The sequence below is a fragment of the Branchiostoma belcheri genome, unplaced genomic scaffold, assembly GCF_001625305.1.
Source record: "Branchiostoma belcheri isolate BF01 breed outbred unplaced genomic scaffold, Haploidv18h27 scaffold130, whole genome shotgun sequence".
Classification (NCBI taxonomy): Eukaryota; Metazoa; Chordata; class Leptocardii; order Amphioxiformes; family Branchiostomatidae; genus Branchiostoma; species Branchiostoma belcheri.
The window spans coordinates 358,890-378,178 of NW_017802714.1; the positions used below are offsets into that span (position 1 = coordinate 358,890).

General features: G+C 42.2%; 3 protein-coding genes across 3 annotated transcripts in view; 1 reads left to right on the plus strand and 2 right to left on the minus strand.

The window, feature by feature from the left end:
- Window positions 1-19,289, minus strand: part of LOC109464005 (sushi, von Willebrand factor type A, EGF and pentraxin domain-containing protein 1-like) — a 36,675-nt gene that overhangs the window by 11,327 nt on the left and 6,059 nt on the right. Inside the window, exons 3-13 of the mRNA XM_019760925.1 lie at window positions 15,660-15,875; window positions 14,397-14,585; window positions 13,758-13,931; window positions 12,314-12,490; window positions 11,596-11,778; window positions 10,821-11,036; window positions 10,059-10,355; window positions 8,456-8,626; window positions 7,397-7,579; window positions 5,229-5,386; window positions 244-391 (exon numbers count right to left, since the gene is read on the minus strand). Of these exons, the coding sequence (XP_019616484.1) occupies window positions 244-391; window positions 5,229-5,386; window positions 7,397-7,579; window positions 8,456-8,626; window positions 10,059-10,355; window positions 10,821-11,036; window positions 11,596-11,778; window positions 12,314-12,490; window positions 13,758-13,931; window positions 14,397-14,585; window positions 15,660-15,875 (2,112 nt within the window). The remainder of the gene's footprint in view (window positions 1-243; window positions 392-5,228; window positions 5,387-7,396; window positions 7,580-8,455; window positions 8,627-10,058; window positions 10,356-10,820; window positions 11,037-11,595; window positions 11,779-12,313; window positions 12,491-13,757; window positions 13,932-14,396; window positions 14,586-15,659; window positions 15,876-19,289) is intronic.
- LOC109464026 (ryncolin-4-like) lies at window positions 1,094-3,904 on the plus strand. The gene is made up of 4 exons (XM_019760947.1): window positions 1,094-1,375; window positions 1,897-2,051; window positions 2,567-2,831; window positions 3,139-3,904. The coding sequence occupies exons 1-4, from the start codon at window positions 1,153-1,155 to the stop codon at window positions 3,378-3,380; spliced, it is 885 nt and encodes a 294-aa protein (XP_019616506.1). The 5' UTR covers window positions 1,094-1,152; the 3' UTR covers window positions 3,381-3,904.
- LOC109464027 (collagen triple helix repeat-containing protein 1-like) overlaps window positions 18,002-19,289 on the minus strand; it is a 4,172-nt gene continuing 2,884 nt past the window's right edge. The window contains exon 4 of the mRNA XM_019760948.1: window positions 18,002-18,914. Coding sequence (XP_019616507.1) covers window positions 18,757-18,914 — 158 coding nt within the window. The 3' untranslated portion in view covers window positions 18,002-18,756. The remainder of the gene's footprint in view (window positions 18,915-19,289) is intronic.

The window sequence follows — 19,289 nt, forward strand, 5'->3', positions numbered from 1 at the left end:
ACGACACCCCCCCCCCCAAAAAAAAACTCGAAAACGTCCGTTTTAGCATATCTAAGCTTACACAGATGTGTTCAAAATTTCTTATCATAGTACATGTTTAGTTTTATTCGGGAAACTACGTCAATTTACGGAGAGGGGCCGAAATTGCTAGCGGTCTCCCGCTAAAGGCGAGATCGCTTTGACACCAGCTTTTGCCACACTGTAACATGTGCTCTATGTGTTAGCGAACCCGACCCTACTTACCGATGATGTGAAGGTTGATGTACTCAGTCTTCCCGGGTCTCTCCTCACACTGAAGTCTCCCGCTATGGTTTGCAGCTGACACCTGTCTGATGACTACCTTCCAGCCGTGCCTACCGTCGCCCAGCGGGTACTGAACACTGTTCGGAATCTGTAAGCAATCGATAAAGTAGTATTAGAATGACATTCTCTTGTCAGAAATGAGACTTAGGCCCAATTTACACAGGACAAATATATAATTTCTCCTGCGTCATACGACGCATGGCGTGCGACAGATTATTTTGCGTGTAAACAGGTCCGCCACCGTCGCGCGGCGCCCCGCGTCAATTTTCCCGTGGTACATCCAGGAGGTGCGTCGCGACACTCAGCGGGGAGTCTGTGTCACGGCCCAGCAGCAAGCAGACCTGCGTTGCGCGCAGCCCTTTTCTGTATCGGAATAGGTTAGAGGTCATATGCAAATTTCTTCTGTCTTCTTCTTCGCTCTAGCCCGAACCCTTTCGGCAAACGAGGGGAAACACAGGCAACAGTTTTAAATATCGTTTTTGAAACATTATTAAATGTATGCTATAAAAGGTTGCCTTAACCAATTCAATATACAAAAAAGACATGTCGGTGTTCATGTCATAAAAATTGAGACTTGCTTCTTGCCGAGTCTGTGTACTATTAATGCCGTTGAATTTCGTGGTATTGAAATGTTATCAGGGCTGTTTCCTTTTGTGTGGTCCACTTCTAATTGTCCAACGGTAAAGTCACCCCTGCCGTGTATGTGGACAACACAACAGCCAGTGAAATGTATACGCCACGGAGAGGTGAAAACAATAGTGTAGAATGACGCCTCAAGTCGTGGCTTAAGACTTCCTTGTGGACTAGTCTGTGTGTGTTTTCGTCAGTCGCGAGTAAGTTCTAACCGCCATGGCGTCGTCTTTTCCCGGTGTCCTCACGTTCCTTGTGACGTGTGTGTACCTGTGCTCTGCCCAGTCGGTCTACAGGCCACCGTCAGACGAGAAGTGTGTGTGTAATCTGGTCATGAATCCTGTGGTGAATTGTGGGAATGATGACGCACTCCGAGCAGAGCTGGAGAAACTCAAGATCGCCGTGAAGCAACTTTCCCAGACAAGGACGGCAGGCTCTCAAGGCAAGTTATCTTGTTTTTGTTTTTCTAAAATGTCGATTTCTTCAAAACCTCTGCCAGACCTACTGGAGGTTACAAGGTTCTCACCAGGATTTTTTCACTGTGAGTGTAGGGGTCGGGTACAGGAGGGCAACTTTCTGCGGCGCAAACCGCGCATTGAGTCCCCAAACCAGACCACAGTAGGGGTTTGGTTTTCTCCCCACAAAATTTTGTAACTCATAACCTTCTGAGACACTGTTTCTTGCTTATTGGTGGACAGTTTTTTTCCCTTTGTTGTAGCTTCATTCCAAAGTTATATTTCCATTTTTGAAAGACTTATGAAGCTTCTGACACCCAAAAACACCCATACGCTGGTTAAAACACGACCGTTATTAACACACTGTCCTGTGCTCAATCGTAGTATATCATGTTAGTGTTGTCAAATTAGTATACTCTGCTGAGAAGCGATCTAACATTTGCAACGTTTTAAGATGTACAACGCGTCAATATATTATGATGACTGTACACTACATCGTGTACCTCAGCCAACGACACAGACTCCGACAAGCCCCAAGACTGTCAGGACATCCTTGACAATGACGAGACCACGCCCAGCGGCGTGTACATGGTTTATCCGCGGGACAACCTGGGCGGCTTCCTGGTCTACTGTGATATGGACACGGACGGAGGCGGCTGGACGGTAGGTCTGGTCATGGTTTATTGGTCAAACAGTACCCGTCCAGTCGCAGCCTTTATACGGCTGAATTGATGTAAACAATGCGTTTACAATAACAATTATCAATTAATAATCAAATAATAGACATGATACACATATTTAATCCACATATATTTGCTCCACACATTGGAACTGGCGCAATGGTCTATGCGGCTGCCATTCGGCGCCACCAGGTGACCTCAATACGACTTTCCCCAACCGAAGTTAGGTACCCATTCACACCTGGGCGGAGCGAGGAAAGTCGTGTAAAGTGCCTTTTCCAAGGGCTCAGCGTCGGGGCGATGCCCAGACATGCCCCGGGTACAACTCGGGATCGAACCCGGGTCTCACTGTTCCATAGTCAAACGCTCTACCACTATGCCACAAGAAACTATGGCGTCTAAATGTGAAATACAGCTGCATTTGTGCAAAATTATTTCTCACTATCTGAAAAAGATTTGGTACTGGCCCATCTGCATTTTAATTTCTTCTCTTTGTAGTTGTTCCAGAGACGCCAGGACGGAACCGTGGACTTCTACCGGGGCTGGGAGGACTACAAGACCGGCTTCCCTTCCAACCTGAACGGCGAGTTCTGGCTGGGGAATGACAACTTGTACCGCCTGGCTGTGCAGAAAGTCTACCAGCTCAGGGTGGATATGGAGGATGTGGAGGGAGAGACGCGGTACGCCGCTTACGACACGTTTGCCATCTCACCTGAATCACAGAACTACAAGCTCCACATAGGGACTTACAGCGGTACTGCAGGTGAGGTTATCGCTTGTAGTATGGCATCGTAGGTTTTGTTTTGCTTGTTTGTGTATTATCTCAATGCTAAGATATATTCTATCTAAACGGTAACTAGATACCTTTTCCAACTGAATCTAAACCGTAAAATGTTTATAGATATTTTTTCCATTTTGAGTATAAAAATCTTGTTTAAAGACGGGATGCTAAAAGAAGACACCATCAAACCGATTCAATATCGTGAAAGGAATATCTGCTGCCAACGTCCATCAACAAAAAGAATACCTTGTCTTGTTATGGAGAGTAAATGAAAATATCTTTGTCACAGGAGACAGCTTGACGGTGCATGACGGGAAACCATTCAGTACCAAGGACAGAGATAACCCGTCCAGCTGTGCTCAGAACTACAAAGGTGCGTGGTGGTACGAAAGTTGCCACCGCTCCAACCTTAACGGCCTGTACCACCTGGGTACTCATGAGAGTCACGCCGACGGAGTCAACTGGTACGACTGGAAGGGTTATAACTACTCCCTGAAGCGCGCAGAGATGAAACTCCGACCAGCTCCATAACGTCACGCATTGTGTTTTTTGCGTGTATCTGCTTGTGAACCATACATTGTAAGCCGCTTGCAGTGTTTGTGATATTTTGATGTGATTTTGTCTTATTTTAAATCAGTTTGACCGTGAGGTTTACATTAAAAGTCATCACCTGCATCGCTGTATGTTTAGAACTCTTGAGGACAATTTTTTCAACATATTATGATGGGAACACTAGTATATAAAAGGTTGTTATCCCAGACTTAATACAGCCATAACTAATAAAATGTAGAATTATAGAAGTCTCGCATTAATTATGCAGATCATATCCAGATTTTCATCTGATTGTCATCTCATTACGTCTAGAATAATGTATCCAAAATGGAGCTTGTCGCATAATTCTTGTTCAAAACTTTGTTAGCTACAGTACAGCACTGAATCAAATGTCACTCATATCTCTTAGCAAGAGACGACATGAGCTATGTTACAAGTTTGCTACTAACAGTGTCCAGTTTAATTCCGGACTAATTCCCATATCTCAGTAACCTTACGTCTAGATGGGCTAATATTCTACGATATAGGTACAAATGATGTAAGAAATACGTAGTAGTCATCGGTGACCCCTTGAGAACTAACCCAATTCTGCAGAATTAAATTCTGGGAGCTGGAGCCAGAATTCTGCAGAATTGGGTTAATTCTCAAGGGGTCACCGATGACTACTAATACTGCTTCACATTAGCACATTTTAATCAGTATATCGTACTTTGGGTATTTAAACTGCAGAAACAAGCTTAAGCCCCTAAGATAAGTCCTTTATTTTAAGGGTGGTACCGTAAAAATCACACAAGGCCCTTCCAGTAACCGTTTTCTGCCGGTATTTGGGGTATCTTTGCTCCATGAGGGTCAATATACATTGCGACAATGTGGTTTGAACTCAGTATGTAGATAAGTGACTAGACTATTGACTTTGAAAAATCTGGTTTCCAAGCCATATAAACTGCATCGGATGCCTTTAAGTTATCGTGCTCAAACACATACACATATACTCACACACAGGAGCGCCGCCGCCATGCCTTGAAAAATAACTTATAATTCATTTGGAATTTCTTGAAACTGAAATGCGCCAGCTAATGTCTCATCAATACGTTATTATGTGTACCTTCATAAAGTCTTTAGGAAACTAATTAAGGTTTAAACCATTCCAACTTGGGCAGAAAAGAAACAATGTTCCACATTGCAAATGCGTTAGAGATGGTAGCCCTTTACCATACCGATGACGTCACACACCTGGTATCTGGCCTGATGGAGTCAAAAGGATTCCCGTAACAAGACGGATGATAGGCAGGCTAGTCAGAGAAGCGCTTGCGAGTAGAAAACTTGGCCAATCAAAGAATAGTACACATTAAAAAAGGGTGCACATTGACAGGCTAAATATAACTAATATTTTATGTGACTCCTAGCCTCGATCACGGTTTGCTAGAAGTTTGCAAAGCAAGAAAAAAGATTTGTTTCAACTCAAGTAAGAAACGGAAAGTAACCATCGTTTCTTGCTCAAATTAGTCGTACGAGTACCATATGATTCAAGTACACAAACCGGTGTTATCTTGATATTCATATAATCAGCTTATGTTACTTAATTATGTTAATTACTTTAAATTATTCAATTTATGTTAATATTGTGTTGAATTCTGTACATTTCTGTTGTTATAATTTTGAATTTTATGTGGACTCCAGGAAGAATAGTGGTCAGTTGAACACTAATGGAGATCTAATAAAAACAAACAAACAAACAAACAAACATACTGAAAACCTTATCATTTCAAATATTGTCAGGTCTAGTGGCCAATAGTTAAAACATATATACTTTCAAACATTTCTCACCTCCCTGCCGTCTATAGTGAAGGGTCCGGCCGATGTGTTACTGACTGCCGCTTCCTGCGTCATTCTGCACTCCACAGACACGTTCTCCGTACCTTCCCTCACCTGCACCGTCCTCCGGACAATACTCAGGTCTGTCCGCAGTGTCATCTTGTCCAGTCCTGTGGTCAACAAGGCAACTTTTAAAGGCATCCAATACAACTCCAGGGAGGCAAGACTGGATTTTCAAAGTCAATTTTGTTATGGGTTCACCACACCACGAAGTGGTGGTGAACCCATATTGCTTTTTCTGATGTTTCTTCTCCTCCTTCTCCTCCTCCTTCTTCTCCTGCCATTTTTTAAATGGATTCAGCTTCTTCATTTTAGGGCCCAAGGTCCTGAAATTTGGTATGGAGGTACAGTGGGCAAATACCCCTAGGCGTTTTTTAAATTATTGTGATACAGGCTTTTAGAATGGTTTTATTTGAGTTTTTTGGCTGTGTTATAGCAAATGTATTACTGAGTTAGTGTGCAGTGTTACCACATTTGGGCATGAGTCATCACAATGGAATGCAGGGGATCAACCAATAGGCATGCAGCTTTCCTCTATTCTCCTTGCTGATTGGCTGTTGGAATTTAACAGGCTTAACTTAATTAATACCTGCTCAGATCCATTCCATACTGACAGCAGGTCTGTGTTCAAGTGTTTTGGTAGGCATTTTAAGCTTTCCTGCTCCAGCATTGGAATGCGGGGCATGAACGCTTCTTTTTTTTCTTGAAAATCAACAGTTTGCATTATGCAATTAAAAATCCTAACCAATAATGTAGGGAATAGCTATCCAACTGTTGTAGTCTTAGTTGTATGTTACTTCATACTATAGTTATATCAATGTAAAGCATTGTTTTCCCTTGTGTTCCTCATTCTTTCCCTGCCATGTCGTAAAATGTGGTGAAGCCATTGCTGTATTTGCTCCAAAGCAAATGTCGGCCTTTCTAGTTTACATTCTTTTAACGTTAAAAGTTCAGTCAGTCCTATCACATAACATCCTGATATCTATCATGAAAGTTCATCTGTGTCGGTAGTTACATGTTAGAATTTAAAACTTTTGGTCCGACACACTTCCAAGAAGCCAGGTGACAAGCTTCACTGGGTCAGCCAACTGAGGAAGACCAGTGTGACTGGTCGAAAGCTCTAGGTGAGAGAATGTTTTGTGTTGGACCAAATGTTTTAACTTTAAACATCCTGATATCTGTAAATCAAAATGTCTATGTCGCTGGCAGAAATTAGAACGGCTGCTTCAGTATCCGAAGCTAGCTCTAGCTATTTATGGGCGGTACTGAAAAATAAAGAGACGCCTCTCGTAGCTTGGATAAGGGATATTTCAAACGCTCCAAGTATGAAATGGTGACAAACAAATATGAAAAGATATGATTTGGCACATTCATATTAACTGTCAAAACGATTGCAATTCCATAACTGTTGAATGCGTTATGTCTAAAGCAAAGGAATATAATAAAAATAATACTGGTTTTGATAGCATGTTGTAGTATTTTAATGTTACCTTGTGTTGAGCACAGAGCAATGTAGGCGTTCAGTAAGGTTCCTCCTGTATGTGTGAGTTATTCTCAATATAACATACATCATCAAGGTAACCATGGACACCATCCTAAGGCCACAGCAAGTAATTTTTATGGATGACATCAGCGCGCGCATTATTTTCGCCTGATTTGGGGAAAAACAAGAAATTTTGTTGCCCTCTGACAGTGGTCAACATGCCAAAAATGGGCAAAGATGTCTGTTGACATGCCGGAACGTGGATGGCAGATAAATATGAAGATAGGGGACAAGACAAGACAAGGCTCTGATTGACTGTTTTGTCTGTGACGGTGCCTGTATATGTGATGTTCCTACTGAATGGAAACAATTTGTACAATGATTGAATGCTTTTATTTTTCAAAGTTGTTTCAGTGAGGAATGAATTTTGTAATAGTTGGCAGTAAACATAGCAGGATATAGGTATAATTATTTCTTGTTTAACGAGGTTTATAATGTCAAAATTGGACATTGTAGGAAGCTTGTTTTTTTGGTCCGCCTTGTTTTTTTTTCGCCCTATTGCATTAGATTTAGGGTCTGTGTATGATGCCATTCATAAAATTTAGTTGTGGCCTAATGACTAGAGCGCTAAACTCACGAGGTAGGCAGACGGGGGCGCCCCCGTACCAGTTCCCCTCGGCACAGGTGATCTGTCCGGTCCCGTGCAGCTCGTACCCGACGTCGCAGTAGAACGTCTGGACTAACGTGTCCGATGCTCGCAGCTCCTGGACGGTGCTGTAGCCATCAGCCGGGTCCTGAAGACGACTCCCCTCACATGTCTCTGCAAGGAAAGTTTTGTCTGTATCTGTATAGCCGGTATAGCCGCACGCCGGCGTAACACATTAGCTTCGCAAGTACGCGACGCGGTGGCAGCTAGCTATATTACAGCGAACGACCAGGTACACCCAATCTTTGCACGTCTAACTGTACTTGTTTAAAGCATTCTAATGATGATGCCCCAACTGTACTTCGCTTTAGCGAGTTCAACTCTACGATTATCATAGTTCTTGGAAATATGAGTTTTTGAACATTTCTTGGTTGATAACTCTGATATTTGAAGGCTTGACTGTTTCTAGTCCTTGTTACTGTGACTTAAAAGTGTTACGAAGCCAACAGTATATAGTGGTTTATATACCATCACGCAGTCGCACCCCAATAAGACATCTGGATCAGCATAGTTCCCGTTTAAAACTTTTCCCATCCTTATTTCGTTTTTAAAATTTATTTCAAAAGTTGTTTGAGCAACAATTTCCTTAACGAAAAATATTCAAATCCAGATGTCTTACTGGAGGACAACTGTATGCACTTCGTGGGTTTCCAAAAAAATACGTTTTCGACCATACTGTAAATCGTACAAAGTAGCTACAAAATGAGAAAATTTATGCCGTGGTGGGTAAGAATTGAGAATAGAAACTAATGCCATAGAATGCCAAAATCCAAAGAAAATTAAACAATAAAAACAAAGAAATATAAATGAAGAGCCTATTATTTGCCACATCATACCCTGTATGTTTAGTCATACTTTTGTTCAACCTTCATGACCACGTAAATTTCATAATGAAGTTATTTTTGCCAAATGTTTCTTTTTTATTCTCCGAGGATGTCATCCATATAATCAAATCAACATGGCCTTAGTTGGCTTTATAAAAGTTCTCACTTTTAACGCAGGTAGGAGGCTGGGCTGACCAGGCGCCATGTTGACATTCTATGCTGACCGGTCCTGTGAGAAAATATCCTTCTTCGCAGGAGAAAGAAACAACGTCACCATTCCGATGGTCGCTTCCACTCGATGTGGCGTGCTCCTGTACGTCTAACACGGGACAGGTCACTGGAAAATACAATATAGCATCAATAATCCATAATCTATTGTGCCGTAAACTGTAATTTCCAACATAAAGGATTGGACTTACCCAAATTTTCGACTGTACAACTCCAGTCTTTGTCAAGAAATGAAAAAAAAAGTCGTTTCCATGACGTCAAGTAATGCAGATGGCACACGTGACTCAGTCAGCAGATCAGTGAAAGTCTGTGACGCCTCCCGTCTTTCTTGAGTGAAGGCTGCAATGCCCGGATATAAATGGTGTCTTTAACCCCCTAACGTAACGTCACGGGTCGCGGAAACAGTAGATTGCTCATTCCTTGACAAAGACTGGTACTGGGGCTGTACAGTCGGAAATTTTAGTGAGTCCAATTTCTTGTATTAGGACAGTTTAAACTTACGACATAATGACGTCTACCAATACAGTATATAGTAGAGGGGATTCATTCCTCAAGCTACCGACATCTCGCACACGCAGTCGTCCCTCAGTAAGACATCTGGAGCCGCATAGTTCCCGTTTAGAACTTTTATTCAGCCTGTCACACGACCGGTTTCGCCTGTGTGGCTTCTTCAAGTGTACAGAGGTCTACCAATACAGATTAACTTTCAAGATAACATTTCTTACCCAGTTTGTGATTTTTAGTTCAATTTACACCACAAAACAAGGCTCATACAGGAACCACTCACATGTTTTGTGTTACAGTAATGGGCTGTGAAGACAGATGTTTGTTCACCTTCCACTTGTACCCATTAGGAAAGCATTCACAAGGAAGCGTGTTCGAGAAAAAGAAGCTTTCAGTGTGGAACTTCCTCCTCTCAATCCAGTTTTAGCTCACTGGGGTGTTAATCCCCCAGTGGTATTGACAAAGAAGACGAAAACTAAAGTTACAGTATTTACAGGCTTATTATACCGGGGAAATTCCCCTAGCTAAAGTGAAAGTGATCTCGGACCAGTTTAGCTCATTGAAGAGCTAATCTTCCACTGGTCGTGACAGAGAAGACAGACACTATGTACAGTATTTACAGGTTCATTGTACCGGGGAAATTCCCCTAGCTCTTTTTGACAAGCGCAATGAACAGTGGACCACGGCTTAACGTCCCGTCCTAAGGACTGCGACCCTGAGCAGAAGCGTGCATGTCGGGTGAGCGACAACAGCCGGGATTCGAACTCCCAACCTCTTAGTCCAGAGGCAGGATCGCTAACCACTGGACTACGCACACTACTAGCTCTCTTCGACAAGCACAAAGAACAGTGGACCACGGCTTAATGTCCGGTCCCTGGGTACTGCGACCGTTTACAGTAGCGTATATGCCGGGCATGAGCGACAACAGCGCAGGGATTCAAACTCCCGACCATGAGCTCTTGGTCCAGAGGTAAAGTCGCTGACTACTAGACCACATTGGAGAACGATTCGCCTGAAAACCCTCACCATGTACTCACCCTGAACGTTGACATAGATTGCGTTACTGGATCCATCGAATGTCTCACAGAGGTACAGTCCCGTGTCGTCTGTCCGTAAGGCTGTCATGTACAGTCGCTGCCACAGCGTCTGTCCAACCCGCCTCTGTGTGTGCCGGATGGTCGCTCTGCCCGACATCTTCCACCGCGGGTCGTAGTAGCTGGGTAAGGTGTTGATACAGTCTAGCTGGAGATCCTGACCCTGCCGAGCCCACACCACCTGGCTGATGGCTACTGTCGGCCACACCTTGACTTTATGCACGTGACTGTACGGAAACTCTGTAATAAAGAGTGTGACATTTTGAAAAAAAATCGGGAGAATCAATGGTAGAAATCCTTTTTTCAGTGTTCCGCAATATTGTCAATGTTTTCTACAATTCGGTAATACTTTCTGCAAATACGCACTTACAAGTAAAGCCTGTACAAGGTTGACGGAGTTAGCCAAAAATTTGGGGTAAGTTCCAATTTATTACAGTGTTGGCAGTTTAAGTTTAGTCCTTATTTCATAATGACTTGTACCAACACTGATGAACTTTCATACTAAGTAAGGCGTGTGATTAGTATGTATATTATGTTCCTTTCATGTGTATATAATGTAAATTACTTTTTGTTCAAAATGTGTATTTCTTACCATGTTATCTGTTGTATGTATGTAGTTTATCTTTGTACGAAACCTGAATTTTGGCTAAAGGGTATCGAAATAAAAACTAAAGACAATATGAAGGTGTTAGAGTAAAACCTTACCGTTCGCACAAGGTGAGTTCTGGTTGACGGTACACGCTGTCGTCACGCACACGGGCAGTCTGGTCTGCCACACGCCGTTCAGACATCGCACCTTGTCCGGCCCCTCCATCCGGTAGTTCTTCTCACAGATGTACGTCACTGTCGCCAGGTGAACAGCCTTCTCCGGCAATTCTCTCTCGGCGTTGGCCACCACTGGAGGCCAGCCTTCACAGGATTCTAGGCAAAAGGCATTAAAAAATGGCAGAACAAAAAGAAAGATTCTGGATGAGGAAATCTTTCTGATATTGACATTTCTTACTGTCATTTCTTAGCACATTTTCAGAATTATCTCATCAAATCGTTTTTTGAGTGGCCAAAAACCAAGCTACGTGGTGCGTCCCTTTATTTTGCGGTACCAACCATAAATAGCTAGAACCAGTTGGAGTCTTTGAAAGCGCCTGACGGCAAAATGTACTCTTTTTTTTCAATATTCGAACAAATAATTACAAGACGTGGTGACGGCACACTCAAGCTTCTTTCAACTTATATCAATGCCGCCACCAACACAGGGGACAATATAATACTCATTTTCACCTGAGCGAAGTGAAGAAAGTCGTGTGCCTTTCCCAAGAGCACAAGATCGGTTGCATGTCAGGACTCGAACCCGGGACCTCTTGGTTCCGAGTTGAGCAGTCCACCGCTACGCCACACGACCTCACAATATGTACTTCCTAAACTAGATGATATTAATTAAATTTAAATGACAAATTTTCTATCGACGGCCAGCGGTACTTACTGTGACATTCTGGATGCTGTCCGTCCCAGACACCCTCCATAGTACAGGTCCTTGTGGCAGAACCGAACAGCTGGTACCCCTCCTCACAGCTGTAGGACACGGTAGTGTTGTAACCTGTCCCGCCGGAACCGTCCATTCTGCGGGTACTGTGAGGGGGGAACCCCGGGTCTCCACAGTCCACAGCTACGGGAAAACATGAATGTCGATCAGTGTTGTAGAACATTCCAACATTACTTTAAGAAAATCAACCTAAGTTAACATTTAAAACATGAGTTACGAGACATCATACCTCCATGAAATATTGGCTTAATATGTCAATCAAAATTTCTTCTTTAATTATGCAAATGACCTCTGCATTAACATAATATATGCATCGTGATCTTAACTTTTGATTAACTTACAGATGTCCCAAGTATGACATTTCCATCATTCACCATTAAAACATCATAGAATTGTCGCATTAATTATACAAATTAGGTCATCATTTGTATAATTAGTATCTGTTGATGTTCCATCTGCCACAGGTTACATACATTACATGTATGAAAGTACTATAATGTAAAACACTGTAATTATAGCATTTCCTCATTAATTATGCAAATCAAGTCCTCATTTGCATAATTAATACATGAAAATGATCACATGATCAATGTACCAATAACTGAATTATAACAACAGCGCAGGCTCCAAACAGGCTAGAAGATCTAGTGTCTCACACCTTTACACCTGGGGTGCTGTCCGCTCCACCTCCCGTCACTGCCACAGCTGCTGTCTGCTGTCCCGTCCACCAGCGCGAATCCCTCCTCACAGTAGAACTCCACCGCGTGGCTGTACGTGAAGTTGTCTCCCAGCCAGTGACCGTGTGGTATAGCCGGCGGCTGTCCGCAGTCTACAGCTTTTTAACACAATTTCAGAAAATGATTTCATGTGGTTAGTGAAAAATATATAGGATGTTAGGGTTGTCTTTTTACACAGCCGGTATAGACTCCTGCTCCTGCTTACATGTACCTACATTGACCATTGGGCGACAAACAGGGTTATAACATAAAGATTTTATCACAAGTACATGTCCGAGGGCTAATTGCAAATACAAACTAGAGTTCCACGATCTCATACCTTCGCCAAATGATGTTAGCCTTTATGAATAAGAAATATACTAATCACCCTGATTATGCAAATAGGATCCTCAATTGCATGAATTATATCAGTCTGTTGATCATATTCTCCACCAAAAGACAGTCTTATCTTAACAAAGAATGCCATTTTCTCATAAATTATGCAAATGTGGTCCTTATTTGAATAAGTTATGTTAAATTATGTTCACCTTCACTTAACTTTCAAACACCCCAAGTATGAAATTCCAGGCAGTTACCACTATGCAATTATAACATTTTCTCATTAATTATGCAAATTAAGTCTTCATTTGCATAATCGATATTTGCCTGTGTTTCTCTCGTTCTTAATAACATATGTTACAAGCTTGAACTTCCTATCAAGGAATGCAGCTGATTTATAGAATTTCCTCATTAATTATGCAAATTACATCAATATTTGCATAATTGTAATATCATTATGTCAAGCAACACTTAAGCTACCTACATTCCAAAAATCACGATGATCCATCAATCGGTTCTTGAGTTATCCTCTTTTAAACATTTGTCCTTTAAGCCCCCCTGCAGTTCTAGAGCAAGCAACTAGGGGGCTCATACTCATGTCACTTCATCCCCAGCACAAGAGCTATCTACCATCTAAATTTCGTCACCCTAGCATGTCTAGATCATGAGATATCAAAACCGGAAGTTCTGCTGTAGTACCATGACAAGCCGCCAGGTGGCCCAAAATCTAATCATTTTGAGGTCTCATCAAGACCTACCCACCTACCAAATATGAAGTCAGTCCATTTAAGCCTTCTTAAGTTATCGTGTTGACAGACACACACACACACACACACACACACATACACGAACGCCTCTGAAAACATAACCTTCTTGGCGAAGGTAACAATATGTATGAAAAAGAGAATATAAAGGACTATTCTTATCCTTATTTCTCTCGATTGTATATAATTGTTCAGCGGTTGCGGTAACATAAGTTTGTCAACTTGAGTACGCCTGTGTTGTCTGTCACCCGAGTAAGAAAAAGAGAACCATCGGAACGCCTACCCTGGCACTGCGGGGGCGCCCCGCTCCACGCCCCGTCCGCCTGACAAGTGCGGCTCGCTGCCCCCACCAGGAAGTAGCCGTCATCACATGTGTGGAGAATCTCAGTGCCGTAGCGGAAGTCCAAGCCGTGTAACTGTCCATGCAGCGGTGCCGACAGACTTTCACACAACACACCTGGTGAGAAACGTAGACAGTATGGTTTAGATGCAGATTTATTACAATCAATGTGCATTTTAACATGAAATCTGTTGATACTTCAAAATCATTACTTATATATGATAAAGAGATCACAAGAACATTACACATATTGACGAATGTGTGTACCTGGACATGCTAAAACGGAAGTTTTTGAGGAAATAACTAATTCCTTTGGGGGGCGAAATCACTAAAGGGGGTGAGGTTGGGGGGGGGGACAAATCTCTAGCGAGGGGGAGGGGGGAAATCTCTAGAGATATCGACACGGGTAGTGCCAAATCATCGGGGGAGGGGGGAGATTGCTGTGACACCGGACCAAGAACGCTTAGCCCACTCGCGCCCGATTTTTTTTTATTTCCACGCGCCGCAACAACTTAGCTCCATCTATTCATCAGGTAAATTTACGCCTACCCTTCTGTACTAATCGAATTACAAGTGCCTTACGTTTGCATGCTGTCTGAGGGGCGCTCCATTCCCCGTTGAGCTGACAGCTGACGGTTGTGACGTGCCCGAGATGATAGTAACCCTCGTCACACACGTACTGCGCCGCGCTGCCCACCGTGACGTTATCGGCATGGTGCTGCGCGTGGGACAAGGCTGGCACAGGCCCACAGACACCATACCAGTCGGCATCTGCAACATGGACATTTCATCAATATCAAGGAATGAGTGAAGACATTTACTGTACATAGTACAGGTCACAACAAATGTATAGTTCGTATATAAATGTATGCATTCACATGAGAACCTGCACCATACCCTAATATTAGTAAATTAAGTAAACTCGCTTCCCATGCTAGTACGTTACGAATATTCCTGCATAGGTCCTAGAATTCTTGCAGACCTATTATTAGTATATAGAGAACTTTATTGACACAACAAAAGTACAGCGACTTTCGTAAGGTCTAAGACATGTAGATATACAGACAAATCATGACATGGGTACAACGAAATTATCCTACGCACAAAACAATAGATAGGTCAACTAATACTACTTGTTCTAAGGTCTAAACATTCTTTGATATATTTACCTATTTGTACACAGTAAGGGTTATTTCCTTCTAGGATGAAATTGAATTTATTTATAGCATGAAATGTAACAAATTCTGTTGAGCAGGCGGAGAGAAGGTTGAATAGCTTTGCGCGTTTATCGTTATATAGTGTACAATTCAAAATAAAATGTTGTTCGTCTTCAATATCATTGGGACACAATGGAAAAACGTCTGGTCGCGAGGGATTTTTTTTGTATCTTCCTAATTCTATATTTAATTTATGGCTAGAAATTCTCATCTTTGTAATCGATCGACGAACTTCAAAATTATGTATTTCAGAAAGGTATATATAGTATACTATTTGGCTCGCCCCTCCGGAAACAGGTCCGTAGTAGACCGGCTCGTCGCCGCTCCATCTCCCACTCCCCATGCTAGTACGTTACGGATATTTCGCACAGTTCCTAGATCTTTTGCAGACTGGTTAATACTATACTATTTGCCTCGCCCCTCCGGCGTCGCCAAAAAGTCCCAACTGATCGGAAGCAGGTCCGTAGTAGACCGGCTCGTCGCCACTTATCTCCCATTCCCCATGCTAGTACATTACGGATATTTCGCATATAGTTACTAGAATTCTTGCAGACTGATTGCTAGTATACTAGTATATTGGATACTATTTGGCTCGCCCCTACGGCGTCGCCAAAAAGTTACAACTGACCAGAAACAGGTCCGTAGCAGACCGGCTCGTCGCCGCTCCATCTCCCGCTCCCCATGCACACCCTCGTCATCGCCCCGATCAGCACGTAGTCTCCGATACACCCGTAGATGGCCTGAGCCCCCATCTGGTCCAGCGCGTCAAACGGCAGGAAGCCCGTAGTCATCAGCCGTACAAACCCGTGTTGGGGGAACGCTGGGGGATAACAACGGGTTCCTCCTGATGATAGGAAAGATGTATGTGAGGTTTATTGCAAATACATTTCTGTCGGCTAATTGCAGGTACAAACATATGTATGAAAGAAAATACAATGATATAAGAGACTACGTCTAGAATAATACTACATCCTACAACATGTGTGGTACTAGTTTTGCTGGGTTTGACTTCTTCTTTTGAGGCTGCGGAAGACGAATTATCCACTTCTATAATATTTGGGTTCATTGATTTTAGAGGTAAAATTGTTTTTCGTGGCAGGGAATAGTGGGGAAGTAAGGAAGCACTATGAGCACAATGGTAAATATTTGGTTTCCGATAACAATTAAAACTAGTTTCATCTCGCACTGCAAGAGGAGCAATATTTACACATCCTATCTACCATCGCAAAAAGAAATGTTTCATGACTGCTTATTTTCTCTTGCTCTCGGTCAAATAGGGTCAATCAATCAATCAATCAATCAATCAATCAAGCCGCAGGCATCAGAGTCGTAATGTTCTAAGTCCATATGGTCCTAATGTTCATAATTAGTATCAGTTATTGTTTCATTTGTCAAAGATTACACAATACTCGTATCAAAATCCTTTTTAGAAATTCCCTCATCAATTATGTAAATTAAGTCCTCATTTACATAATTTGTCCATTATTGTGTACATCTCTGCCTACGTGCCAAAAACCATGAAAATTCGTTATTCCTCCCATGATTTATCCGCTTTGAAAGCTTTCGACGAAACTATTTTGTAGTTATAGAACAAGCTGCTAGGGGGACTAAACCCGCATCACTTGTTCGTGACAGGAAAAGCTACCAGCCTTAAAAAAAATTCAAGAACACAGCATGTTCAGGACAAAAGATACACAAACCAGAAGTTATGCTGCAGTACCAAGGTCAGCTGACAGGAAGCCCAGACTTGACCTTTACCTTTGGCTCCCTTAGACCTACCAACATACGAAATGTCATCACAATCCATAAAGGCGTTCTGAAGTTAGGTAATAAAGGCCGTGTTTAACACCTTCCCTTCTCTATATATGTTGGCTAGAAGCCAAATTAAGGAGTTTAAAGTGCAGGAAACCAGGGCAAAGTTCAGCTAAGTGCCACACAAGTTTACCACCATGTCAGGTATGGACATTCTTATAATAATTATTTATTAGATTCAAATTTATTCGGAGGATGTTACTACCTGGTACTAGACTTAGCTATCCACTATACAACAGTTACTGTAACTACATTCTAAAAGACGTAATGAAACATTCTACATCGAAGAATAAGTTTTTAACTGTACTGAGAACGGCACTGTCACATGCAACGTAAATTGTTATACTATGTTGACTGTTCAAACAGGTTGTTACAGAACTAACCGCTGACATGGATTTTTTATGAGAGCAGGCGAAAGTCAATGCGCGCACGGATGTCGTCCATAAAATTAAATCAGTGCGGCCTAGATTGGGAAGAGCTCACGTGGACGTTGAAAAGTAAACATCATCACCCTGTTACATATCCACAGACAGAAGTAATATGGGGAACCTGCAGCGCCAGCTAGCGGAGACATTTGTCCAGGATGACCATCTCAAAACGTCACTTCGTCATTCTAGTGACGTCAAACAGTGGCTTGACGCAATGACAATCAGTTACGTCACGTCGGAGGATGAAATCATCATTGACATTACCGAGTGTCTTAAGGAAGATTCTAAGACAGGATCACTGCTTCTTGACTTCCTCACTCAAACCCCTGACATGTTCAGTAAACCAGAAATTAAATCAGTGGCAATGGAACACATTCTATGTAATACTTCAGTGATTGGTGATAAAATTCTTCTCCAAGCAATCGATGAAATCATTGTTGCCTTTAAAAGTAGTGAAGGGGAGTGAGATGTAATAATGCAATACTGAACATTATTTATCAATGAGAACCCCATCCATAAAGATTGACATCATTCAGGAAAGGTTACGGTGGACTCAAGTTGTCCCACCGCCATTTATACATCATGGAAACACAAATACAAAGGAAAGACGTAACGTTACTAGCATTTCGCGAAACAGGCGTATCATATCTATGCTTAACGGTGTACACGCCTACTCGAAAGACTTGTAAATTTGAATATTTCAATTTTACAATTAACAATTTATCTGTATTTCCGTTACTTAAAGGATCACTTTTACTGTTATTTGAAGTCTACACTCAAATCAAGTTTCGAGTTACCTACAACAGCTGTGTTCGCATTACAAAGTCATCACCCAGATTTTGCAGTGCCAGTAAAACTTTTGTTTAAAATAGGACTGACACATTTGACGCTACATGGCACAAACAATGTTATTCTTTTATATCCCGTCTGTACAAGTCCTCAAACAAATTATCCAATCTGTTTTTAAATCCGATGTAGTATTCCTCGACAGATTCTTCCGCAATATCCGGGCCCGTCTGTACTTATAGACATATTTTACCATTGTTATTATGTGTATTTCTATCTGTATGTTGTATATGGGCGAGCCATGCCTGAAATAAAGAGATAAAGAAAGAAATTCTCGCTATCACACAGTTATACTTATCTGAAACTCATCACTGATTCAAACTATTTACAGATAACATATTATCAGTCTTATTCTGTTCCTCTATACCAGACGTTCACATTCCATATGCATACTTTTGGCTTCTATTGTGATTATCATTTTATGTCCAGTGGTAACTGTATAAACTATTTCGCTTGAGTGCGTCAACACTATGTATTGTTATGATTTAATGTTAGAATACAAGATTTAAAAAAAGCAAGCGTAAAACCAGGGTCTTGCATCTGTTAGGAGACTAAATACAATAGAATGTTTTGAATCTGCATCACATGTCTTTTCACTGCATCATTGACCAATAGCAACAGGCAAGCTGATATTTTAGTTTAATTTTCAGTTGAAATGTCGACTTCCTCGATGATGATCCTTGAGTGGGAGTTCCACCCGGTGTAGGCGTCCGGGGTTCCGCGTGGTTCTGCGCACGCGCCGACGTTCAGAGCCACGGTCACAGGCCCAGCCGGCAGGTCCTCACACAGGCCGTCAACTGGGAAAACATGAAGGACATACAGCAGCATGAAAGTTCATTTGAATTGGTAAATTACGTTATGAGAATTTTAAACTGTTCTCCAACTCATAAATTTGACTCACCGGAATTTTCGACTGAATCACTCAGTGTTCCTCAGCTATCTGACCCAAATGCTGTGGACACGTGATTTTTCCCACGTGTCACGTCAGTAAAGGGTCAAAGGTTGTCTGAATTTGATATCGCCCCCCGTCCCGGTTGAATCTTGGATACCGAAGAGGATTACTTCAAGAGAGGCAAAGCAGGCCATATACATCAGGGCACTTCAACCATCGCTCAACCGGGACGGGGGGCGATATCGACTTCAGACAACCTTTGACCCTTTGCTGACGTCAC